At 58.6% G+C, this 25705-nt stretch overlaps 2 protein-coding genes and 1 long non-coding RNA gene across 6 annotated transcripts in view; 1 reads left to right on the plus strand and 2 right to left on the minus strand.

Moving 5' to 3' along the window:
- Positions 1-2445: 2445 nt before the first annotated feature.
- On the minus strand, positions 2446-11634 carry LOC112634292. Its single transcript, XR_003121753.1, has 4 exons — positions 11517-11634; positions 10598-10776; positions 3177-3277; positions 2446-2861 (listed from the first exon to the last, which is right to left on the minus strand). It is a non-coding gene; the product is annotated as an uncharacterized LOC112634292 (long non-coding RNA).
- Positions 4239-22126, plus strand: TNS2 (tensin 2). Of its 4 annotated transcripts, XM_025401511.1 has the most exons (30): positions 7269-7482; positions 9073-9181; positions 9673-9710; positions 10613-10651; positions 10971-11009; positions 11161-11210; positions 11466-11637; positions 12155-12205; positions 12536-12658; positions 12747-12811; positions 13968-14051; positions 14522-14634; positions 14726-14786; positions 14981-15056; positions 15269-15398; positions 15518-15583; positions 15660-15773; positions 15996-16920; positions 17116-17207; positions 17349-17499; positions 17619-18208; positions 18324-18413; positions 19404-19529; positions 19743-19835; positions 19966-20043; positions 20210-20287; positions 20709-20877; positions 20969-21037; positions 21308-21337; positions 21486-22126. In XM_025401511.1, the coding sequence occupies exons 1-30, from the start codon at positions 7408-7410 to the stop codon at positions 21622-21624; spliced, it is 4035 nt and encodes a 1344-aa protein (XP_025257296.1). In that variant the 5' UTR covers positions 7269-7407; the 3' UTR covers positions 21625-22126. The 4 variants fall into 4 exon arrangements, with proteins under 4 accessions (XP_025257297.1, XP_025257294.1, XP_025257295.1 ...); XM_025401512.1 differs by lacking the exon at positions 7269-7482 and adding an exon at positions 4239-4270 and having other exon boundaries at positions 15996-17207; XM_025401509.1 differs by lacking the exon at positions 7269-7482 and adding an exon at positions 6178-6477 and having other exon boundaries at positions 15996-17207.
- SPRYD3 (SPRY domain containing 3) overlaps positions 22061-25705 on the minus strand; it is a 16566-nt gene continuing 12921 nt past the window's right edge. Inside the window, exons 9-11 of the mRNA XM_025401516.1 lie at positions 24339-24458; positions 24080-24252; positions 22061-23732 (exon numbers count right to left, since the gene is read on the minus strand). Of these exons, the coding sequence (XP_025257301.1) occupies positions 23598-23732; positions 24080-24252; positions 24339-24458 (428 nt within the window). The 3' untranslated portion in view covers positions 22061-23597. The remainder of the gene's footprint in view (positions 23733-24079; positions 24253-24338; positions 24459-25705) is intronic.

Genomic DNA, 25705 nt, shown 5'->3' on the forward strand with positions numbered 1-25705 from the left:
CACAAGGAGGTGGAGCATACAAAGGAGCCCGGGAAAACCTCAGTCAACAATTTTGGGGATTTAAGAGCCAAGAGGAGGAGCCAGTTAACACAAATGGCATTTCCCAGCCAATTGGAACAGCTGCTCTTCTAGTTTCTGGCCAGTGCATTTTTCTGTTCTCCAAAATTGGCAAAGTTGAGGGATATGAGACTCAACTGTGATGATGTGAAGGCTTTTCAATGTGGCTTTAGGTGCCCCTATCGTCCAGGCTGCCTGGGGAACCTACAAGGTAATGCTTGTTCACTGCCTCTCTACCACTGGAATCAGTTTCAGTCACATTCTCCAAGCTTTTGTTTCAAGCCACTCTCTTAGCTGTGCAATACTGAGGTTTAGGTAAATGATGGAAAGAAGGAACAAAAATAGGAAAGGCTTGTTGAAAGAGGTTTATGATGGCTGTGTACAGAAAGCGTATAGAGGAAGACCCTGTGTATGGCCACATCCTCATAAAGTGTGTGGCCAGGTGCGGTGACTCACGGCTGTAATCCCAGCACTCTGGGAAGCCAAGGAGGGCAGATCACATGGTCAGTTCTAGACCAGCCTGGCCAGTATGGTGAAACCCTGTCTCTACTAAAAATATGAAAATTAGCCAGGCGTAGTGGCACACACCTGTAGTCCCAGCTACTCAGGAGGCTGAGGCAGAAGAATCACTTGAACTCAGGAAGTAGAGGCTGCAGTGGACCGGGATCGTACCACTGCACTCCAGCCTGTGTGACAGAGCAAGACTGTCTCAAAAAAAAAAAAAAAGATGTGTGTTAGCCGTGCATGGTTGCTCACACCTGTAATCCCAGCACTTTGGGAGAATGAGGCAGGAGGATCGCTTGAGCCTAGGAGTTTGAGACCAGTCAGGGTGACATGGCAAGACCCTTCTCTACAAAAAATAGAAAAATTATCCAGGTATGGTGGTGTATGCCCATAGTCGCAGCTACTCGGGAGGAAGGATCACTTGAACCCAGGAGGTCAAGGCTGCAGTGAGCTGTGATCACACCACTACACTCCAGCCTGGGCAACAGAGCAAGACCCTGTCTCAAAAAAAAAAAAAAAAAAAAAAAGTGTGGGTCCACCCAGAAGCCTCCCAGCTGCAGAAGTGGACCCAGGAGTGGTCAGCCCTCATTGCCAACCTCTTGTAAATCTTGAACTACTGGACAAGTAGGGGGAAAGTGCAGGTTCAGCATCCTACTTCACAAGGGCTAACTTGAGGCTGGTTAGGTCCCACGTGTATCCCAGTCCACATTAGCCTAGTTTCTTCTCAATAGAATCAAACACTATACTCTGGATCCCAAGGCACTAGGGTCCCAGTTCGTGCTGAGGGCGTCGCCTCAAGTGCTAAGCGAGCTCACAGCATCTGGTTTCTCAGGAAGTGAGAGAGCTACACATCTGCTCCTGGGAAGCATTATTTGTCAAATAAGCCTTGTTTCTCCGCAACCATTGTAGCCCCCAGGGCCACAAGTAAAGAGGGACTTGCCTTCCCTTACCCTCCCCCAAAAGAAATTTGGAAGAGATGAGCTGAGCTGCTCCCCGCCCAGCTGCAGCAACCTCCTGCTTGGACAATACACCCTCTGTCCTCAGCAAGGAGATCCGCCTCTGGAGTTGGCTCTGCCCCTTCCCCCACTCTTCCTGGTTCCCAGCACCCAAATCCTCTACTGGAGTTCTCCTGACCCAGTGGTCTCCAGCCAGGACAATCCCACACCTTCAAATCCTCCCCCTACAGTCCCTGCACCCCAAGGATCTGAGCACATTCAGTAACAGGCATGGGGTCACCCCAGACCATGGAAGAGGGGGTTCCACCTTCAGTGCCAAGATGGACCACCCTCTGCATAGTCAAGGTAAGAAAACCTGTGTGGAGGGAGGCCAGAGGTGTTCCTGAAATTATTTGGCCTTTATTAATATCAACCTGGCTTTCTCCTCCTCCCCTTCTCCCTCCTCTCTGAAGCTCCTGCTGCTGTGAGCTGGAAATCAGGATGCCTGGCTGGCCCATGAACCTTTCATTTTTGTTTCACTCCCACCAAGCTACCTCCTGCATAACTTCTTATTCTCAGCCTTTCTCATCAGCTTCCTTCCTGCAGCTCCCTTCCCCACTATCCCCAGTTTGAGAGTAGGAATCAAGCCAGAGCTGGGAGTTGGACCACCCATCTTGTGACCCTTTTCCAATTCCTTGGAACCTTAAAGTTCCTCTCATGGGCCTGCCAGGCAGCAGCAAAACCAGCATGTGTGAGGTTCTAGCCCTTACCCCTCACCTCTCTGGGGTCCAATCAAGTTCCTCTTTGAGTCCCAGTCTCTCCATTGGTAACTTTACAGCTGAGGTAAAGGTACTGCCACAGCATCCATCCCAAGGCCCAGCCAAAGACCCTAAGGAATGCTGGGAAGAGCAAGATGTTAAAAGAGCTGGTTGAAGGCTCCAAAGACATGAACACATTTAATTATCTCGTGTATCTCGATTACGTAATCAAATCTGGCCAAAATACATGGGACAACCTTCAGCCCTGCACTTTCTCCAGAAGCCTCCAATCCCTACCACTCTCCTCGGTATTCCCCTAACTCTTGCCTCTCCCCTCTTCCCAGTGCCTCCCTACTCGTTCCTGCCTGGCTCCCCCCACCCCCTCCTCTCCTGTCCCCAGTGCCCAGTGACTCCCACTGCTCTAACCTCTGAAACTGTCTATTGAACACCAACTCAACCAAGAGCAGTAAGATCAAGGCTTCCCAGTCCCAACCATATCCACCCCTCCCAAATGCCAATTTCTGGGTGGGGGGGACACACCGTCATCACGCACTTCTTCACAGACTCTTCTTCCCTGCTGCAAGATTGGAATCAGGTGCTCCACCCCCTGGAAATGAGAACCAGTCTTCTCAGCCTTTGCCAAAGACAAGATGAGCACAGAAGGGACCCAGCTGAGATGAGACAGGGAGGGAAAGAAGGCCTTAGAGCCAGTAGTACTGGCTGCTTTGGGCAGGCACTGGACATTGAGCCCTGGGCACTGGGTTCTCAGAATCCCAACCTCCCTTACCCCGCCCCTTTTCATCATGGAAAATCCAGCAGGGAGGGTGGAGGGAGAAAGTTTCAGGAAGTGCTCACTGCTAAAGGACGCTGGGGAATGTAGGAATGGCAGTAAGTTCAGAACTTCTAGGAAGATATCCCCTACCTTATCCCTACCCTCCACCTTCCCCTCCAGGGTGGCACAACTGGAACCTGCCCTAGGGCCCATTAGCTCCATTCCATAAAGTTCCTATCCAGTACCAGGCACTGCAAAAGAAGAGAATGAAGTCAGACCATAGAAAGAACTTCCATCTCCATTTGGAAAGCCTGGACTCAAGTTAAATGTAAGGAAGACCTTCTCAGAGGTCTCCTGCAGAGTGGGAATGACGGTCCAGCCCTTTCAAAACAGGGCAATGGGCCAGGCATGGTGGCTCACGTCTGTAATCCCAGCACTTTGGGAGGCCGAGGAGGGGGAATCGCTTGAGCTCAAGAATTGGAGACCAACCTGGGCAACAAAGCGAAACCCCATCTCCACAAAAAATTAGCTGGGCGTGGTGGCGCCCGTCTGTAGTCCGAGCTACTAGGGAGGCTGAGGTGGGAGGATCGCTTGAGCCTGGGAGGCAGAGGTTGCAGTGAGCCGAGATCGCGCCACTGCACTCCAGCCTGGGCGACAGAGACTCCGTCTCAATGAATAAACGAAGCAGGGAACTGGACGGGATGGCTGGAGCTGCCTGAGATGGGGGCTTGAGCCTGATGGAGAGGTCCTCAGCTGTGAATCCTTTCAGAATACTAGCCCAGGAGGTCTCCTGTGAGGCAGAGGACCAGGGAAGGGTGTCCGGCGACTTGGGCCAAAAGTAACACCAGGTGTCTTCACCTGATTCAGGCGCCCGCCTGGGGTAGGGGACGCTAGCACCACCAGGGTAGGCCACGGGTGGTACTCTCAGGTCAGACCCAACCAGGCACACTCCTGTCGGGAGGGTGAGAGGCTGAGGCTGCGCGGCAGTTCCCTGTCTCCTTGTTCCTAGTTTCTTCTGGACCTACGCCCACCGTTTCTTCTGCGTCTGTCTGGCTCGCGTGTTTCTTTTTGCCTGTGTCCCGCCGGGTCAGGCTCTCCCGGTCTCTGAGACTTTCCCGTCCCCGTGTCCTCCGCGGCCGTCTCTCTCCAACTCTCTCTCCCCCTCTCAGCCACTTCCTGTCTCCAGTATGTGCCTGGCTCGGCCCCGCTGGCCGTCTGCGCACCCTCTTTCCCCTCGGCTCTTTGTGAGTGTGGGTTCGCGGGAGAAGGTGGGGAGGAGAGGAGGCCGAGGGGCGGGGAGCGGGCGGAACGTGGGGATTGGAGCCGGGAGGGAGGAGGAGGAGGAGCGGGCGGCCACGGGCGCGGGCGCGGGGCGCGGGGCGCAGCGGGGGCGGGAGGGAGCCCAGCCGAGCGCGGCCGCCCGCTCCCGCCGCCGCCGCCGCCGCCGCCTCCGCGTCCGCGTCCGCTCCGCGCGGGCACGGGCGGGATGGGCTGGCCCAGGGGCTCCCCCTGCTGCTGCCCCGCCCCGCCGCGCCCCCGCCCCGCCGGGCGCCCCCCGCAGGTGAGTGGCCGCGCCGCGCTGCGCGGGTGGCGGCCTCTGCGTCACGGCCGCGCGAGCAGTGCCAGGGGCGGGCGCCAGGGGGCGCGGGGCCGCCGGAGGTCGAGGGGGCGCGGGGCCGCTGGAGGTCTAGAGGGCGCGGGGCGCGGCCCGGGACTGGGGCTGGGGACTCTGGCTGGCCGCATGGAGCTGGGAGCAGCTGGAGGCCAGGACAGTGACTAGGGGGCGGGGCGCGGCCGCGGTCCTACTCGATCAGGCCGCCAAGCCTTCCAGCACCTGGGGCGCACGGGGCCGCGCGCCGTGCCACACACGCAGGCCCGGGACCCGGCAGCAGCGGGGAGCGGCGCCCGGGACCCGGCCTGGCAGGGTGCGGGCGAACGTTTTCCTTTCCTGCTTCACATGTGGGACACTGAGGCCCTAAGCGGGCACAGACGAGGCTACTTCGACTTGCCAGCCCCGCTCTGCGACCCCCTTCCTTCTCTGCCTCCACCATTCAGACCCTTCTGGGCACACCCCCAGAGCCGCCGCCCTCCCTCGCTCCTTCCCTGGGCCTTACCCCTCCTCCGCGGCGGCCGGGCTCCCAGCCTCCCTTCCAACCACAGCTATTTCCAGGAAGGGGGGGTGTGGGTGGAGGGGGTTCTCCAAACAAACCCAAGACTTCGGAGAAAGAGGGGGCCCGGCTGGGGGAGAGGTTGACAGGCTCTGGAATGTTACAGGCGGGAGGAGGGTGAGGGTCCAAGTGGGTCTAGTGATGCCTTCCCAGCCCTCCTCAAGTGAGCTACTTTTCCCCTCGGGACTGGCTCATAGGGATTCCATCCCTGCCTCCCTTCCGAGGTGTGACTGCCACAGGATGGGAGGGACTCACAGCCACAGTGGATCGTGACCACCCCACCCCTCACCGGACTCACTGCTTGGGCATCTCCTTGCTGGGTCTGGGTGGGGAGTGTGAGACCAGTGAAGGTGAGAGGATGTCTGGGGACCTGTTCCAGGTGAGGGGACTTTCAGCCCCTATGGAGGCAGCAGGAGATCGAATCCTGTAGAGTCCTGGTCAGGGCCATGTGCCATAGAAGGTGGGACTGGACAGAAAAAAGCCACCCCCACCGCCCACCTTGTCACACTGCCTCATCTCCCCCAAGCAGGGCTGGGGGCTGGACAAGGCCAGGCCCGGTTGCCCACACTGGCCAGGGGCCTGGAATGTGCTGGGACACAGCCAGCCTGGCAGGATGGGGGTGGGTCGCAGAGCCCATGCTCCTCTCCAGTTACAGGCTGGGGGCCCAGGCCTGCCACACAGATGCCACCTTCTGGCCAGGATATCCTGGGGACACACTTCTTGGCCTGGAAAATTGGAGCTTCAAGGGAGAGGTCTCAGGCTAGGCCCAGCCCAGTCAGGTTCTCACAAGGGTCTCAAGTGGGCACCCACAGCAGGCCTCACCCCAGAGAATGCAGGATTCTCCATCCCAGAGAACCCTTCCTGACGGGTATGAAGGAGCAGGAGGCAAATAGAAGGGATCCCGTGGGAGAAGCCAGGGCTGTGGGAGTTGCCTGAGTACTGGGACATTCAATAAATACCATGCAAATGAGAGGGGCACATTTGCACATTCTTTCAAGTGACAGCTACAGCCGGTCCCAGGGGCTGCTGTCCACAGCTTGGGGCTGAAGACTCCCAGGCCATTAACCCCTTAGCTTTTAGGGAGATTACTCCCCCTTTTCCAAGGCCCCATCCACCTCCCTCCCTTGACTCCCAGGACGGGAAGTTGGCCATGTTCCCAGGAGGGAGGCGGGAGGCCCATGGATGGGGGTGGAGTATGTGTTGGGAGGGGGGACCTCCTGTCCAGTCCTCAGGCCCTGGGACAGCTGCTGAGGAAGGAGAGCAGACCCAGGAGAGCCATGAAGGTAGTACTCAGGCTTCGGGGTTGTAGCAGGGGGAGGGTGCAGCCCTTGGGTGGAGAGACCAAGTTGCAGGGCTGGAAAGAGGGCTAGGGATCTGTGAGATCATGTCTGAAACAAAGCCAGGGAATGGGTGAGTGGGGGGCACTGTGTCAGGAGCAGAAACCTGGGGGCTTTCAGGAGAAGGGCCTCATATGCCTTAGGCTGTGGCAGGAAAATGGATTACTCCCCAAACCTGAGCAAAGCAGTCTTGTGGCTGGAACTTGGCCTTGCAAGGTGTATTGAGGGTAAAGGTGGGTGGTGCATGCTTTCCTTTTCCTACTTCATACAGAGTGAAACTGAGACAGGAAGGGGGCCCCCAGTCCCATTTTTACCTGACTCTCAGGACACACTCGGGATCCTGGGCCTGCCTGCTGGTAGTAGTTCCCAGCTCCACTCCCTCCCCAGCGGAAGTCCCTCGAGGGCTTGAGAGTTCTGGCTGGAGCCTGGCTGGGACACACTGTTCCCCACTTGCCCTTTAGCCCTGCCCTGAGACCAGAATTCTCACCCGGCCCCACTGGGGGCAGGATCTCAAGACCATGGATCCCTGCAGATCTCTGGAGAGTGTGGTGTCCCAGGTGTGGGACAACTCCAGAGTTGGGGAATGGGGGGAGCAAAAGATCACAGGCTGACACTCCCAGCAGGGTAGATCCTGGGAATCTGATCTCCTGGCCTCCCCCACATCCTCCCCCCTCCACTTCCTGGAGCGGCGACCTGCCCCCTTCCCGCCTGCACTTCCCTCCACTTCCAGGGCCGGGCTTCTCCTCACACCAGCCAGACAGCCTACCCTCCGCCCAGGGGAAGCGGCTGCCTCCGCCAGGCCGCTTCCAGGAAGCCCCGGGCCAGGCCCCAGCATTGTTCAGGCCCTGGGGCCAGCACCCCAGCCAGCAGAACACCATGAAGTCCAGCGGCCCTGTGGAGAGGCTGCTCAGAGCCCTGGGGAGGAGGGACAGCAGCCGGGCCACAAGCAGGGTAGGAGTGCCCACCAGCTGGGCGAAAGAGGGGCAGGGGTGGAGGTGTGGGCAGTGGGGGAGGGGACCTGGAATCAGGCCAGGCCCTCTTCCCAATTTCAGCTTCCTCAGCCTTCTCTCCTGGCCCAGCATCCCCTCCGGAGTGGCCAGGGCTGTAGTGTGAGGGGATGTTTGGGTTAGAGTGGGTACCGCTGTCTGTTTTGGCTCCTCTCACCTTCCCTGCTCTAGCCTGGGTCAACCCTGGGGGTCCTGGCCCCCCAAACCTAAGCCCCAGGTACCTCACTGTAGGACTTTGCCACGCACTATCCAGGTATCCTAGAGCAGACTCAGAGATCATCAGGCCCCTTCCCTGGCCCAGGGAAGTTTGAGGAAAATGGGGTGGCAGGGCAGAAAAGGAGAGAGGAGAGGGAGTCAGGAGTGCTTTCGAACTGGAGGTTTGCTTTCCACTGACAGCATCCATATCTGCTGCTAATGCCTGCATGCTCCCAAGTGTCCTAGTGGGTCCCACAAAGTTGGTCCAGCCCAGAAGTGTTGCAGGGACAGTCAAAAAACCAGAGATGCTGCCCACATCCCCATCACTCCCTTTCCCAACTTCCCAGCCTTGCCCCAAAAGCAGCAGCTCAGGACAACCTGAGAGACTACTGTGATGGGTCCCCAGGAGGAGGATAGCAGGAGTCTGAACTCCAGAGGAGGGGGAATATGGGTAAAACAGAGAGGTGGCAAGGAGACAAGCTGTCCCCAGACAGAGGATAGGAGTGAACCCACAGTGGGAGGGGAAGGGACTGAGATAGGCCTGGGCCATAAGGGGGCATCCCAGGCTCCTGCTTCACTGCACCTCTGGATCAGGAGGGGCTGAACAGGGAATCTGGTCCACTCCTTCCTCATTCAGTGTGTGAATGAATCCCAAGTGCCAGGGGGCAGGGGGTCAGGGGAGAGCTCACAGCATCCAAAACCAGCTAAACATCTCTCCCCAGTGACAGGCCTCTGTTTCCCTCCAGCATGACCACCCCCCTTATCCAATTGCTGTCTGCTGCCTCAATGCACAATGAGTAAACATGTTGTTCTGACCGTGGGGGAGGAGGGCATGTCAGCTGCCCGGAGTGTGGGGACAGCAGGAGCTAAAGGAGCAGGACTGGCTGAGGCCACTCCTGCTGGCTCAGTCTGGTGCTGCAGGACTGACATACAACACGTATGTCTGGAACCTCCCTGCTCACTCTGCACACAGGTCTCCATGAAGGGAGGACAAGATGGGAAGAGTCAGGGAGTACCCCTACTGCACCAGGGGGAAAGCCTGAGCATGTGGGCTTTCCACAAGGGCATCACATACCAGGGCCACGTGAGGGGCCCAAGTGATCCCCTGGGGAGGAGCTGACCCAGCAAAGGTGACGCAAGGGGTCAGATTCCATACACAGTTGAGGACAGGCCCAATGACCGCCCTGAAGCAGCTGTGGCCAAGTGCGTCCTACAAGTTTGAGGGCTTGATCTGGATGGAGGAAACCAGTGCAGTGCTAAGGCAAGGCTCCTGCCCAGTCCCAGAGATGGAGATGGGCCCACTGGGAACTCACACCTCTGTTTGTCCTTCCACCCTCAGCCTAGGAAAGCTGAGCCTCATAGCTTCCGGGAGAAGGTTTTCCGGAAGAAACCTCCAGTCTGTGCAGTATGTAAGGTGACCATCGATGGGACAGGCGTTTCGTGCAGAGGTGAGGTGCTCTGTCCTGTGACTCTGAGACCCCCCACCCAGTACCACTGTGTTGCACAACTCCAGCAGGCCAACTCACACAATCTCAAATGTAATATGCTGCTCCTGGATTAGGCACAATGGCACCTAAGAGGCGGCTGCCTTCCCCTTCAGATGGCCCTGGCTCCCCATGACAGACACCCCCCACAACCCAGGAGGCCCAGTATTCTCCACCATCTTCCCATCCTGACTTGTGACTATAGTCTTCCTTCCCTCCCTTCCTCCTCACCTCCACCCACCCTGGAACGTTACCCCTGGCCTGGGCAATAGTACCCCACTGCCACACTCTTCCCTCAAAACCTAGCCCTGCTCCTCCGCCCTAGCCAGCCCAGTCCAGCTGGGATCCTGGAAGTCCCAGGATCTGGTTCCAGGGTCTGGGAGATGAGGGAAGGCCATTCCTTCCACTGTCCCACAGGCCCCTGCTAACCCCTCTCCTCCCCCTACCTCCCCTAGTCTGCAAGGTGGCGACGCACAGAAAATGTGAAGCAAAGGTGGGTATCTGATTCTACCTGATAGGGGGAGAGGGTCTGGAGTCCCTTCCTCCTCCCAAACAGGCTTCTCCAACCACACTGGCATCAACCCTCCACCTCCACCCCTCTCACCATTGGGGAACCCCTCCTGGGTGGGAGGGGTGCTGACTGGGCCCTTTAAGAACCACCCTACTCCGCCTTCTGGAGGGCTGGCCGGCCCAGGCGGGTGGACAGCGAGACAGCGTTTGTCTTGGTGCTGTGCCCAGGCTGCAGCTGGCGAGAGGATGGGGGTGGGGAAGAGGAGGAGAATGAGAAGGAGGAAGGGTGGGGTGGGTGGGGGGTGGGGGAGCAGGATTTCAGAGACTGGGCAGCCGGATGGGCTGTGCCTTCCCTCTGGGGAAGGGTCCTCAGAATGCCTTGTCCTGGGCCCTGGAAAAACTGGGCCTTTCCAGAAATAAGCTGTAGATAGCACCCACTGTCCACTGGGCACCCAAGACAGCCCTATCTCTGAGGAGGTTCCCTGGTCTTCCTGCAGGGCAGCGAAGGAGGGTCCCAGGGCCCTGGAGCTGGCTTGGGGGAGCTGTGTGCCCAGGGGCGGGGTCTCCCGGTGAAAGAGGCCAGTGTCCGTCCCTGGCCATGGCCTGCCTGCGTGCTCTATATATAACTCCTGCCCTGCAGCTGGATGAATGGGGGTCTGTGTGGGCTGGGGGCTGAGCGCCAAGAGCAACAAGTGGGGGGCCTGGGGGGTGGGGGACCAAGAGGCCAGAGGGGAGGTGCCCTTAAATAGCACAACCTCAGCTGGAGCCTGTGCCTATCTGCTGAAGGCCCCTCCACCTTCCTCCTGAAGCTGAGGGGCTACCCCATCCTCAAGCCCAGGAGAGCCCTTCACCAGGAGCTCAGTTCCTTACTCGGTCCCCTTCCAGGTGACTTCAGCCTGTCAGGCCTTGCCTCCCGCGGAGTTGGTGAGTGCGCTCTGGGATGGGGTGGGGAGGGCAAGGAACCTGGCCATGGTGTCCAGAGGTCTGGTGGCTCCAGAGAGGGCCCCCAGGGGATGACCTTGAATGTAGTGCTGTGGGTATTGCTCATCCTACAAGGAAAGAAAAAACTGTCTAAGTCCTCTGCTGATCTTGTGCCCTTGGGCCTGCTGGGGATAGAACTCCTCTCCCCTTGTCCAGTACAGCCTTCATCAGGACACTGACATTCCCTTCCACTGTTCCCAGGCCCACACTGGTCCTTGCCCCTGCTGTAACCACTCCCTTTTCCTCCCCCATCTCCCTCTAGCGGCGAAACACGGCCCCAGTCAGGCGCATAGAGCACCTGGTAAGGTGATGCTGGAGGAGGAGGGGGAAGCAGGTAGCTTTGGGAGTAAGGATCTAGATTTCCTGAAGACAAAAGTGTATGGCTGTGGAGTGGGCAGTCTAGAGTAGGGGGCACCCAAAGAGATGTCCAGACACTGTCTGTTATCCACCAGGGATCCACCAAATCTCTGAACCACTCAAAGCAGCGCAGCACTCTGCCCAGGTAAGTGAGGGTGCTGGGGTGGTCCCACGTGACCCCCTTTACGCCGGCCCCACACCTCAGCCCAGGGCGCTGCCCCTCAACAAAGCTCCCCGGGACAGCCCCCCACCCCCAAAGCGGTATTCTCCCTCCGGACCGACCCACCCACCCTCAGGACCCACCAGGCTTCACCTGCTGCCCAACAGACAGCCTTCCCATCACACTAGCCACCTCCGGGTGCCCTGCCCCTGCGTTCATGCGTAGGCTCCCCCTCCCCAGGAGCTTCAGCCTGGATCCCCTCATGGAGCGGCGCTGGGACTTAGACCTCACCTACGTGACGGAGCGCATCTTGGCCGCCGCCTTCCCCGCGCGGCCCGATGAACAGCGGCACCGGGGCCACCTGCGCGAGCTGGCCCACGTGCTGCAATCCAAGCACCGGGACAAGTACCTGGTGAGGGGCGGGGCCATCAGGAGTCAGCCAATGAGAGGGACTTGGGGTCCAGATGGGCGAGGCTAATCACTGACGTCACCAGCGGAGGCGAGGCCGCCAGTGGGCGGGCCCAGAGGAGTGGGGGTGGGGGGGTGGGGTGGGGGTGGGGTGGGGTGGGGTGGGGGGGGGGTGGGGTGGGGTGGGGGCGGGGGTGGGGCCCGCAGTGGCGCCTGGAGCGGAGCGGAGAATCCAGGAGCGCTGGCGACTTGGCTGTGATTGGCTAGGCCGGGCCTTAACTACCTTCTTATTTTCTTTCTTTCTTTACTTTTTTTTTTTTTTTTTTTGAGACGGGTCTCACTTTGTTGCCCAGGAGGTGATCCGCCCGCCTCGGTCTTCCAAAGTGCTGGGGTTACAGGCGTGAGCCACTGCGCCAGGCCTGCACTTTGTTTTAGAGGAAGATTTAACTTAGGATCCACCTCCACCTCGTGCCTCATTGCCGGAGGTCCCTTCTGTCTAAAGCCCTCCCCCTTTATTTCAGCTCTTCAACCTTTCAGAGAAAAGGCATGACCTGACCCGCTTAAACCCCAAGGTATGAAGGAAATGGCCTGCCCAGTCATTAAACCAAGCCACCCCTACCCCAGAAGCCCCCAGCTTCCTCGTTATTAATAGTAGCAATTGGCATCTACTTCACTCTTAAGCACCTTCCCCCTCTCGCATGACATATTACTGGAGACACCCCAAAACGTGATGCAGCAGGTATCAGCCCATTGTATAGATAAGTAAAGTGCTGAGGTTATCATGGACAACCAGCAGATCCCAACCTTGCCCCCAGACCCGTATGCCCTGTCCCCTTTCCACACCGCCTGTGTCTCTCTGTTGGTGGGCCCCAGTCCCAGTTGCACCCCTGCACTCTCCCCAGGTTCAAGACTTCGGCTGGCCTGAGCTGCATGCTCCACCCCTGGACAAGCTGTGCTCCATCTGCAAAGCCATGGAGACATGGCTCAGTGCTGACCCACAGCACGTGGTCGTACTATACTGCAAGGTGGGCCAGGACCTCGGGTTCCCTGGTGCCTGGAGGCTCCAGCTCAGCCTGGAGCCCCCAGACCCTCATCCCTGTCTCTGTCTCTCAGGGAAGCAAGGGCAAGCTCGGGGTCATCGTTTCTGCCTACATGCACTACAGCAAGATCTCTGCAGGGTGAGGCTCCCAGCACCGGAGTAGCCCCTTCCCCAGTGGCCCTTTCTCCAGCTGGCCCCTTAGGAACCATCTCCCCCGAGCCCACCTCTTCATTGAGAGTCCTTTGCTGTCAAGTTAGCATTTCCACCTCCCTTTTATCACTAGTACAGCAACACAGTCTGCAGCAGATGGTCTGTAAAGTTTCCTAGGGCAGCCACAAACAGGGTGGTGTAAAACAGTGGAAATGGGCCAGGTGCCATGGCTCACACCTGTAATCCCAGCACTTTGGAAGGCCGAGGTGGGCGGATCACCTGAGGTCAGGAGTTTGAGACCAGCCTGGCCAACATGATGAAACCCTGTCTCTACTAAAAATATAAAAAGTAGCCGGGCGTGGTGGTGGGTGCCTGTAATCCCAGCTACTCAGGAGGCTGAGGCAGGAGAATCGTTTGAACGCGGGAGGCGGAGGTTGCAGTGAGACCACATGGTGCCACTGGACTCCAACCTGGGCAACAGCGAGACTCCATCTCAAAAAACAAAACAAAACAAAACAAAAACCATTGGAAATATACTGTCTCACAGTTCTGGAGGCCAGAAGCCCCAAATCAGGCTGTCGGCAGGCCCTTGCTTCCTCTGAGACTCGAGATGGAATCCTTCCTTGTCTCATTCTACCTTCTGGTGGTGGCCAGCAAGCCTTGGCGTTCCTCGGTTTGCAAACACATCACTGTAATCTCTGCCTCTGTCATCACATGGTGTTCTCCCCGTGCATCTCTGTCTATGTCTCTTCTTCTCTTCTTATAAGGACACCAATCATATTGGATTCAGGGTCCACCCTCCTTCAGTATGAGCTCATCTTAACTAATTATGTCTGCAGTGGCCCTATTTCCAAATAAGGTCACATTCTGAGGTACATGTCTTTCGGGGGGATATAATTCAACTCATGAGATGGTTTTGTTGCCCCATTTTACAGATGAAAAAACTAAAGTTCAGGGAATAATTGCCTGGGGCCCAAAAACTAGTAAAGTGACTGTACATGGTGCTTCTCATTCTCATTACCACCACTCTGGGCTTCCTCTAGACTCAGGGGATCATATCTCTCCTCCCTCCCCTGGGGCTCAGGGATGGGAGGCCAGGATGAAGACTAGTCCCTAATCCTCAACACTGGCCTTGCTGTCCCCAGGGCTGACCAGGCACTGGCTACTCTTACCATGCGGAAATTCTGCGAGGACAAGGTGGCCACAGAACTGCAGCCCTCCCAGCGTCGGTGAGCAGCCTGGGTGGGGATGGGCCAGAGGAGCAGCTCCCTTCATGGCTACCAAGGCCAGGACTCTCGTATCCATGCAGCACACCTTCACTGAGTGTGCCAGGGGCTGTGCCAGGTGCTGAGAATTCAAAGTGGACAAAGCCCCTGCTCTCATGGAGCTTTCATGCTAGTAGGATGGAAGGCAGTAGACCTGGGAATAAATAGACGAGGAGGTCCATCATAAAGAGAACCTTAAGGACAGTCGGGGCCTGCCACTATAAAGTGAAGCAGAGCTCTGGGGAAAGAGCTTTGAGGCAGAGGGGAGCAAGAAGGATTGAGATTAGATGCAAGGAAGAACTTTCTGGTGACCTGGTAGACGGGAAGGAAGTGCTGAGGAGAAGGGCCAGCTTTCTAAGGGTGGGTGGTTGAAATGATACAAGGTGACCTCCAGAGGAAAAGGCTTATGTTCTCCTCGACACGCCCTCTGCCAGATACATCAGCTACTTCAGTGGGCTGCTGTCCGGCTCCATCAGAATGAACAGCAGCCCTCTCTTCCTGCACTATGTGCTCGTCCCCACGCTGCCAGCCTTTGAACCCGGCACAGGTGAGTCTGCCTGAGATACGCTCCCTAGGGAGAGCCACCTTCAGGCCCCTCCACTCAGCACCCCTCCGCGCCTTCTCCTCTGCCCCTCTAGGCTTCCAGCCCTTCCTTAAAATCTACCAGTCCATGCAGCTTGTCTACACGTCTGGAGTCTAGTGAGTGCTCTATTCCCAGGCCCCTGACACTTCATGGCCAGGGCCCCGCTTGCTCCCTGCATTCCTGCTTCTCCAGCCTCCCCAGACACCTGGGCAGGGCTCAGACTCTGGTCTCCTGGCTCCCCCTGACTGCATAGCTGCCTCTGCACGCAGGAGCCTCTGGTTCATCTCTGCCTTCTCCTCTCTCCCCACAGTCACATTGCAGGCCCTGGTCCCCAGCAGCTTTGCATCAGCCTGGAGCCAGCCCTCCTCCTCAAAGGCGATGTCATGGTGAGGGGGTCCTGGCAACAAGGAGAATCCCGGAGATGGGGCAGGGGTTGGTGGTGTAGCCACACAGTCACCAATTTGAGACAGATTGGAGGGCGAGTAGGGAGATCACCTTGAGATCGAGGCAGGGCAGAAGCTGTGACTAGGCAGTCCCCAGGGTGGAAGCACAGAAGAGGACTTGAGGCCTGATTCCCAGCCTCCTGCCTTTCCCCCAGGTAACATGCTATCACAAGGGTGGCCGGGGCACAGACCGGACCCTGGTGTTCCGAGTCCAGTTTCACACCTGCACCATCCACGGACCACAGCTTACTTTCCCCAAGGACCAGCTGGACGAGGCCTGGACTGGTGAGTCTGAGACAAGTGGCCTGGGGCTGGAGCCCAGGTGGCAGGCAGGCAGGTGGCAGGCAGGCAGGAGAGTGTGGTATGGGCCAGGGGCCTGGCTCTTCACTGTCCACTCCCCATAGATGAGAGGTTCCCCTTTCAAGCCTCCGTGGAGTTTGTCTTCTCCTCCAGCCCCGAGAAGATCAAAGGTAAGAGCAGGGACATGGGCTGGGGACTGACGGCTGCCTCTACCCTGCTCCCCAACACCCGAGTGGCCTTCCACAGGCAGCACTCCACGGAATGACCCCTCGGTCTCTGTCGACTACAACACCACTGAGCCGGCTGTGCGCTGGGACTCCTATGAGAACTTCAACCAGCACCACGAGGACAGTGTGGATGGTGCGCAGGGCAGCCTGCAGGGTGGGAGGTACAGGGTTGTGGCAGGGCCCTGGAGGGGCCGTGGCCAGGGAGAAGAACACTCCCTCCTCCCCAGGCAGAGCCCACTCTCGAGAGACACCCCCGGCCCGATGGCTATCTCCAGTGCCATCCCCTCTCATGAACTCTCTCTCTCCCTCCCTATTCCCTGCTTGCCCTCCCTCCCTGATCCTCTTCCCCACTCAGGCTCCCTGACCCACACCCGGGGTCCCCTGGATGGCAGTCCTTATGCCCAGGTGCAGCGGCCCCCCCGGCAGACCCCCCCGGCACCCTCTCCAGAGCCTCCACCACCCCCCATGCTCTCTGTCAGCAGCGACTCGGGCCATTCCTCCACGCTGACCACAGAGCCGGCTGCTGAGTCCCCTGGCCGGCCGCCCCCTACGGCTGCTGAACGGCAGGAGTTGGATCGCCTCCTAGGAGGCTGCGGAGTGGCCAGTGGGGGCCGGGGGGCTGGGCGAGAGACGGCCATCCTAGATGACGAAGAGCAGCCCACTGTGGGCGGAGGCCCCCACCTCGGAGTGTATCCAGGCCACAGGCCTGGCCTCAGCCGCCACTGCTCCTGCCGCCAGGGCTACCGGGAGTCCTGCGGGGTCCCCAATGGGGGCTACTACCGGCCAGAGGGAACCCTGGAGAGGAGGCGACTGGCCTATGGGGGCTATGAGGGATCCCCCCAGGGCTACGCTGAGGCCTCGATGGAGAAGAGGCGCCTCTGCCGATCGCTGTCAGAGGGGCCATACCCCTGCCCACCTGAGATGGGGAAACCAGCCACTGGGGACTTTGGCTGCCGCGCCCCAGGCTACCGGGAGGTGGTCATCCTGGAGGACCCTGGGCTGCCTGCCCTATACCCATGCCCAGCCTGCGAGGAGAAGCTGGCGCTGCCTACAGCAGCCTTGTATGGACTGCGGCTGGAGAGGGAGGCTGGAGAAGGGTGGGCAACTGAGGCTGGCAAGCCTCTCCTGCACTCAGTGCGGCCTGGGCACCCGCTGCCTCTGCTCTTGCCTGCCTGTGGGCATCACCATGCCCCGATGCCTGACTACAGCTGCCTGAAGTCACCCAAGGCAGGCGAGGAAGGGCACGAGGGCTGCTCCTACACTATGTGCCCCGAAGGCAGGTATGGGCATCCAGGGTACCCTGCCCTGGTGACATACAGCTATGGAGGAGCAGTTCCCAGTTACTGCCCAGCATATGGCCGCGTGCCTCATAGCTGTGGCTCTCCAGGAGAGGGCAGAGGGTATCCCAGCCCTGGTGCCCACTCCCCACGGGCTGGCTCCATTTCCCCGGGCAGCCCGCCCTATCCACAATCTAGGAAGCTGAGCTACGAGATCCCTACGGAGGAGGGAGGGAACAGGTACCCATTGCCTGGGCACCTGGCCTCAGCAGGACCCTTGGCATCTGCAGGTGAGGGGCACCAGAGTGCGGAATGCCCAGGGCAGAGGAAGTTCTGGAAGATGGTGGGAAAGTCAAGGGGGAACAGGGTGAGAAACAACTAAGCCAGACAGAAGAGCCCCATCCTGCTCACAGCCCACCTCTCCACTGCAGAGTCGCTGGAGCCAGTGTCCTGGAGGGAGGGCCCCAGTGGGCACAGCACACTGCCTCGGTCTCCCCGAGATGCCCCAGGCAGTGCTTCGTCACAGTTGTCTGGTCCCTCCACGCCCCTGCATACCAGCAGCCCAGTCCAGGGCAAGGAAAGGTATGCAGAGGGGCCGGGGACACTTGAGTGCTTTCTTGTCCAAGCAGTTCATGAAGGCAGGTGGGGTGGGAGCAGCCACAGTGGGGGCTCTGCTGACCATCTGCCCTTCCACCCTACAGCACCCGGCGACAGGACACTAGGTCCCCCACCTCAGCGCCCACTCAGAGACTGAGTCCTGGCGAGGCCTTGCCCCCTGTTTCCCAGGCAGGCACCGGAAAGGCCCCTGAGCTGCCTTCGGGAAGTGGGCCTGAGCCTCCAGCCCCTAGCCCCGTCTCTCCGACCTTTCCTCCCAGCTCGCCCAGTGACTGGCCTCAGGAAAGGAGTCCAGGGGGCTTCTCAGACGGCGCCAGTCCTCGGAGCCCTGTGCCTACCACACTTCCTGGCCTCCGCCACGCCCCCTGGCAAGGCCCTCGAGGCCCCCCAGACAGCCCAGATGGGTCTCCCCTCACTCCTGTGCCTTCCCAGATGCCCTGGCTTGTAGCCAGCCCAGAGCCGCCTCAGAGCTCACCCACACCTGCTTTCCCCCTGGCTGTCTCCTATGACACCAGTGGCCTTACCCAGCCCCCACTTCCTGAGAAACGCCACCTGCCCGGGCCGGGGCAACAGCCAGGACCCTGGGGCCCAGAGCGGGCATCATCGCCAGCCAGAGGCATCAGTCACCATGTCACCTTCGCACCTCTGCTCTCGGATAATGTCCCCGAACCCCCAGGTATAAAGGCCTTGAGGGGGTTGGGGCCACCTTGAAAGAACCCTTTTTCCTGGGATATAGCATGGATGGGGACCCGGGTACCCTACGGTCTGAACCTACTCCCTCCCTGTCCTAGAGCCTCCTACACAAGAGAGCCAAAGCAATGTCAAGTTTGTCCAGGATACATCCAAGTTCTGGTACAAGCCACACCTGTCCCGTGACCAAGGTGAGAAGCCAGCCTGCCCCCACCCCACTCCATCCCACCCTCCCGGGTGTCTGTCTTGGTTTTAAGTCCCATCCTGTTGAAGCTCTTGGCTCCTCCTGTCTCAGCTGTGGTTACTCTTTTTTTTTTTTTTTTTTTTAATTTTTTTTTTTTTTTTTTTGAGACGGAGTCTCGCTCTGTCGCCCAGGCTGGAGTGCAGTGCCCGGATCTCAGCTCACTGCAAGCTCCGCCTCCCGGGTTCACGCCATTCTCCGGCCTCAGCCTCCCGAGTAGCTGGGACTACAGGCGCCCGCCACCGCGCCCAGCTAATTTTTTGTATTTCTTAATAGAGACGGGGTTTCACCGTGTTAGCCAGGATGGTCTCGATCTCCTGACCTCGTGATCCGCCCGTCTTGGCCTCCCAAAGTGCTGGGATTACAGGCTTGAGCCACCGCGCCCGGCCTTTTTTTTTTTTTTTTTTTTTGAGACAGAGTCTTGCTCTGTCACCCAGGCTGGAGTGCAGTGGCCAGATCTCGGCTCACTGCAAGCTCCGCCTCCCGGGTTTACGCCATTCTCCTGCCTCAGCCTCCCGAGTAGCTGGGACTACAGGCACCCGCCACCTCGCCCGGCTAGTTTTTTGTATTTTTTTAGTAGAGACGGGGTTTCACCGTGTTAGCCAGGATGGTCTCGATCTCCTGACCTCGTGATCCGCCCGTCTCGGCCTCCCAAAGTGCTGGGATTACAGGCTTGAGCCACCGCGCCCGGCCTGTGTTTACTCTTGGCTGAGCGTTTGCCAGCAGGTGATTCTGGGCTTTGGGCCAAGGCGGTGAGATCCAACATGGTCAAAGCCCCTGTGAATCCTAGAGCCCTGTCCTCAGACTCCTACCACCACCACAGCTGCCAGGCCAAAAGAGACCCATGGAGCTTGTCGGCGGAGGAGGGGGGCTGCATGGGGCTCAGTCCATCCCTGTGAAAACTTCTCCTCCCCGCTGCCCGCTACCCCTCACCCTGCAGCCATTGCCCTGCTGAAGGACAAGGACCCTGGAGCCTTCCTGATCAGGGACAGTCATTCATTCCAAGGAGCTTATGGGCTGGCCCTCAAGGTGGCCACACCGCCACCCAGTGCCCAGCCCTGGAAAGGTACAGAACGCCCAAACCTGAGTGGGGTGGGGACGAAGTTGGGGGGTGGTGCCAGAGGCAAGGCAACAGGGCGGGTGGGGGTGATGTGCTGGCCATACCGCTGTGGAGGGGAAAGGTAGGAAAAGACCTCAGCTACTTGGGAAAGAATCCCATTAGGGAAGAAGCTGGAACCTGGAATCCTAAAGCCACAATCTTCCCCTCTCTTCCTCTCAGGGGACCCCTTGGAACAGCTGGTCCGCCATTTCCTCATTGAGACTGGGCCCAAAGGGGTGAAGATCAAGGGCTGCCCCAGTGAGCCCTACTTTGGTGAGAAGCAGGAGCTTGGGGAAGGCTACGTTGGGTCGGTTTAGGGAGACGCCAAGGGATCTCAGGAGGGTGGAAGGGAAAGGCGGAGCACCCTGGGCACCTCAGGACTTTCCCACCTCCTCCTCCACAGGCAGCCTGTCCGCCTTGGTCTCCCAGCACTCCATCTCCCCCATCTCCCTGCCCTGCTGTCTGCACATTCCCAGCAAAGGTGGGTGTCTGGTCATCTGTCCTCCCCACCTCTCCCCTCCCCCTGCAGCCAAAGCAGGATCCAGAGGTCTTAGCTCCCCGCCTTCCCTTGGGGAGGCAGAGGGAGTGCTCCAGCTTGGGGAACGCTCTGCCTTCTGAGCTGCTTTGTCGGTTCTCATTGCCCTCAGATCCTCTGGAAGAGACCCCAGAGGCTCCAGTGCCCACCAACATGAGCACAGCAGCAGACCTCCTGCGTCAGGGTGCTGGTAGAGACTTCCCCTCCGCTCCCCTCCCTCTCCCTGGGCACCAAGGGGGCATTGTGGATACAGGGCATGGGGCACTGAAAGGCCTTGAGGTGGGTGAGCCCTGGCCAACCCATGAGGGCAGGGGAGCCCCATCCTGTTGGGGATGAGGAATTGGGTCCTCAGCCTAGGGTCTCAAAGTCTCATGAACAAGAAAGAGGATCATGGGGTGGTAGCAGGGAGAAACTTGTTAGAATGTAGATTCTCAGGCTTTTCTGCCTCGCTTCTGACTGTAGTTCAGGTAAAGTCGTGGAATCTGCCTTTTTAACAAGTCACCTATGTGATTGTAAAGCATGTGACAGCAGTAGCTGGGGAATGTGCAAGAGCTGGTGGGGGTGGCTAGAGGATGGGCACTCCCTCTGTGACCCACTCCCTGCCCCCATAGCCTGCAGCGTGCTCTACTTGACCTCAGTGGAGACAGAGTCACTGACAGGCCCCCAAGCCGTGGCCCGGGCCAGCTCTGCAGCTCTGAGCTGCAGCCCCCGCCCAACACCAGCAGTTGTCCACTTCAAGGTGTCCGCCCAGGGCATTACACTGACGGACAACCAAAGGAAGTATGTGTACTCAGCCCTGTGAAACCCCATGCTTAAGGCCCCTAGGGGTCCCCGTTTTTGAGTGTGACTTTCCCCACCCTCCTCCTTGCAGGCTATTCTTTCGCCGCCATTATCCAGTGAACAGCATCACCTTCTCCAGCACTGACCCTCAAGACCGGAGGTGACCCTCCCTCCAAACCCTTTGCCTCAAACCCCCATGGTCCCACCAGGTCCCAGTCCCAGCCCCAGCTCCCAGCCCCAGCCCCAGCCCCAGCCCCAGCTCCCACCCCAGCCCCAGCCCCAGCCCCAGCCCCCGCCCCCAGCCCCCCAGCCCCAGCCCCCAGCCCCCCAGCTCCAACCCCAGCCCCCAGCCCCCAGCTCCCAGCCCCAGCCCCCCTTCAGCAGCTGTCCCCTGGAAGTGTGCCTCTTCACACTTCTTCTCCTTCTGCAGATGGACCAACCCAGACGGGACCACCTCCAAGTAAGCCCCGCGAATTCAGCCTCTTCCCTCCAAGGGACCAGGGTGCTGCCGTCCTCTCGACGCTGGCATTTGATTCATCTCACCAAGGCCAGCTACATTTCCTTGTGGAAGGAATGCTAAGCCCCCTCCCCACCCTTTGTCCCCCTAGGATCTTTGGTTTCGTGGCCAAGAAGCCGGGAAGCCCCTGGGAGAATGTGTGTCACCTCTTTGCAGAGCTTGACCCAGATCAGCCTGCTGGCGCCATTGTCACCTTCATCACCAAAGTTCTACTGGGCCAGAGAAAATGAAGGAAGGCCACAAGCTGAGAGCCCACATCAACACTGCACCCCTCCCAGCACCCCACAGCCCTCACTTCCCCTGGCCTGGACCCAGGAGACCCAAGAGAAAGCACCCCCCCTTAGGAATGAGGAGTGGGCATCAGGCCTGGGACACTGCTCTCCTTCCCCACCCCCAGCTGGCTAAGTTAAGTGGATGGGCCCATGAGATGACCTTGCATGTGAGCAGATGGCAGAGATGGGTGTGTGAGGGGTGAGGAGGCATCAGCAGTTGAGCCCCAAAGGAGATCAGGCAGCCCCACCTGCAGGAGAACGTCAGCCCTCCAGGGGATCGGCCCCTGCCAGTTCCACCCAGCTGCAGGTCCCAGCATGGCAGGGATGGGAGAGGGGTGGGGAGCAAGTCACTGCCTCCTCTGAGCAGAGATTCAGAGTAGGATCACATGAATAGGGGGAAAAAAGAGAGTCTATTTTTGTCTAATAATAAAGAAATAAAGAATTTCTATAAACTTTAGCCAAAGTTGGAGTCAACCCTTACTCACAGGAGGGTCAAAGCCTCATCTCCCAGGGGACGTATCTGTGCTTCCTGGGGGCATCCCAGGGCCCAGGCCTACAGCCAGGCCCATAGAACATATGATTCCCATCCCTGGCCCAATACTGGTCTAGATCACCCCACGAGCAAGCTGCCCTCGGCTGCCCCCGTCCGGCAGTCCTGTTCCTAGCCCTGTGGACTGGAAAGGCTCCTGGTTCCGGCCATACTGATAAATACGGAAACTCCATCTTTATTGGCTGTATAAACATCTCTGGTCTGTACATACATTTCATACATCATAGGGCAGGAAGCGAGGGCCAAAGGGAGGCCCAGCAGCACAACAGCTCACCCGCTTTCCCCACAGCCCTACCCACTCTGTGCAAACCAAGACCAACAGCTCCTGCTCCCTGTTCCTCCATGGAGAAGTCACTGTTATGGGGAGGGGGTCAGGGGTTGAGGGATTAGGAGATAGAGGGCTCGGTGGGGACGACACATGTAAGTGCTAGAATCAAACACTGAAGCGAAACAGGCAACTGGCACAAGCAGCAAGCTGAGGCATGGGACGGGGCAGGAAAAGGGGAGGGAGAGGCCACGCTGCCCCTCTGGGCTTGCTTGGCTGAGGCTCTGGGGTGTTGCCCTCACGCTGACAGGGAGACAGGCCCCAGAGCCTCAGCCCCAGTACCTGGGAGTTAGGGACATGGGTGGCACTGGCAAAGAAAGGATGGAAGGGGAAAAGGAGCGAAGGTCCTAGTGCCCTGTCACCTCACAGCCCCTCTCTCTTAAACATGCAACAGACACCCACCTATGTGGGTCCAGGTATGGGAAGCCAGAGATGCAGATTCTCTGTGGTGCCTGAGCAGGCTGGGGTGGGGAGCCAGCTCTCAAGGGAAAGAATGGAGAGCCTAGAGGAGTCTTCTGGGGCAGCAGCTAGTGAAAGGACAGAGATGACCAAAGAGAGGTCCCCTGGCCCTGCCAGGGGTATGACAGCAGCAACTGGTTCACACAACCAGGAAAGAAAACAAGAAAGAGGAATTCAAGGAGAAATACCATGGTGAGTAGGGGAGGGGGCTGTCTACTCCACCCTCTACAAAGCATCATGCCTAAATAGCAGCTGAGATAGGGTGCTCACGCTTCTCCACCCACATGGGGCCAGTGAAGGAAAGGGGGATCCAGAAGCCCACTGACCGAAGCGAGTGGGACCACCCACATACCAACACCATTCTTTGGGTCCATTCCTGTCCAACCAGGGACTCAGGCCCAGGGACTGACAACAGTGGCAGCACCAGGTCAGAAACGTGGGCACAGAGAAGCGTGACGGGCCTGAGCCAGTGGGGGCAGAGTGACTACACACCTCCAGGGGCCTGCTGGGTAAATGAATCCTCTGGGAAGTCAGGAACTGGGTGCCTGGCCCAGCAGAGGGTGGGCAGGGAGAAGAAGCAGGTCTGGAGGGGAGGCCCTAGCCACTCAAGGGGTGCAGATCTACTTTGACTTTCTCCCCGCAGCTCAGCATTCCAATGGTGGGGAAGAAGCCTCCAGAAGGAACAACAGCATCCTTTTTCCCAATGATCTTGCCATTCCGAGTGAAGAAAACCTGGGGAGGAGGTGGGGAGAGGAATGGAGCAAGCAGGCTGTGGCCTCTTCCCTGAGGATGCTGGAGCTCCACAGGCCTGAACCCCAATCACCCCAGCTTGCAGCGGGGCTGGAGAGGGACAGTTAAGGTGATATGGGAAGTGACCACCAGAGGGCATGCTGAGGCTGGAAAACAGCCTCCCAAGACCGTCTCCCCATCTCAGCAGCCCCTGGAGCTTGGAACAGCCCTTGGGCAGCGCCAGAGCTTCCCGTCTTTCCCACCCTGGTTGTGAGTTCTACTCCCCACTAATACCCACCCTTTGCCCAGACCCAAGAACCCTGGTCCCACCCCAAACTCTCCCTACTCACCACCACCTTCCTGCCCTCATGCTCCGGCTCTATCTCTTCCCCATCCTCTTCCTCTTCCTCTTCCTCCTCTTCCTCTTCCCCTTCCTGGTGCAGGTACATGACATTCCGCACGTTCCGGACGGCCCGGGCAGTCGGAGACAGGATCACTGTGTCACAACTGTCATCACTGTCCCCTGGGGGACCAGGAAACCTGAGCTCCTGTGGTGCCTTTCCACCCTCAGCCCCAAGCAGCCTGGTTGGCCACCCCCACCCCACTTACCCTCACTGTCCAAAATGTAGTCCCGGGGGAACATGATTCCACAGCCCATGATGTCCCCTTTGTAACAGCGTGGCCCAAAGGGGTCCCCCACACCGCTGCCATGGAAGATCTTCCCATCGTCTGTTGGAGGGAGGGGAGAGGACACACACTTGAGGAAGGAGAGCTGACAACACACCCCCAGAGCGGCCCCATGAAGCTGAACACTTCCCATCCCTCAGAGGAAGGGAAGGGTCAGGGCGGAAACAAAGATGGAGAGAAAGGCCGGGCGCAGTGGCTCACGCCTGGAATCCCAGGACTTTGGGAGGCTGAGGCGGGTGGATCACCTGAAGTCGGGAATTTGAGACCAGTATGGCCAGCATGACAAAACATCTCTACTAAAAATACAAAAATTAGCCAGGCGTGGTGGCACTCGTCTGTAATCCCACCTACTTGGGAGACTGAGGTGGGAGCATCACTTGAGCCTGGGAGGCAGAGGTTGCAGTGAGCCAAGATCGTGCCACTGCACTCCAGTCTAGGCAACAGAGTGAGACTCCGTCTCAAAAAAAAAAAAGAAAAAAGAAAAAGATGGAGAGAGAGATGTGGGAAGGGGGCACCAAAAAAATAAAGAGATGTAGCATCAGCCAGGCGCAGTGGCTCACGCCTGTAATCTCAGCACTTTGGGAGGCCGAGGCGGGTGGATTACAAGGTCAGGAGATCGAGACCATCCTGGCTAAAACAGTGAAACTCCGTCTCTACTAAAAATACGAAAAATTAGCTGGGCCTGGTGGCGGGTGCCTGTAGTCCCAGCTAGTCAGGAGGCTGAAGCAGGAGAATGGCGTGAACCCGGGAGGCAGAACTTGTAGTGAGCCAAGATCGCGCCACTGCACTCCAGCCTGGGCCAGAGTGCGAGACTCCATCTCAAAAAAAAAAAAAAAAAGAGAGACGTAGTATCCATCTGCTCAAGGGGGTAAGGGGGAAACCCTTAGGAAAGGAGTCAGAGGAGGGGGCCCTAGGAAAGGAATGAACACCCAGGGAGGGCAGGCAAGGGGAGGTGAGCCGGGGAACTCTGGGCTCAGTTTTCTTCTAAAGAAAGCCCTGCGCCGGGCGCGGTGGCTCAAGCCTGTAATCCCAGCACTTTGGGAGGCCGAGACGGGCGGATCACAAGGTCAGGAGATCGAGACCATCCTGGCTAACCCGGTGAAACCCCGTCTCTACTAAAAAATACAAAAAACTAGCCGGGCGAGGTGGCGGGCGCCTGTAGTCCCAGCTACTCTGGAGGCTGAGCCAGGAGAATGGCGTGAACCCGGGAGGCGGAGCTTGCAGTGAGCTGAGATCCGGCCACTGCACTCCAGCCTGGGCGACAGAGCGAGACTCCGTCTCAAAAAAAA

The sequence above is a fragment of the Theropithecus gelada genome, chromosome 11 (assembly GCF_003255815.1).
Source record: "Theropithecus gelada isolate Dixy chromosome 11, Tgel_1.0, whole genome shotgun sequence".
NCBI lineage: Eukaryota > Metazoa > Chordata > Mammalia > Primates > Cercopithecidae > Theropithecus > Theropithecus gelada.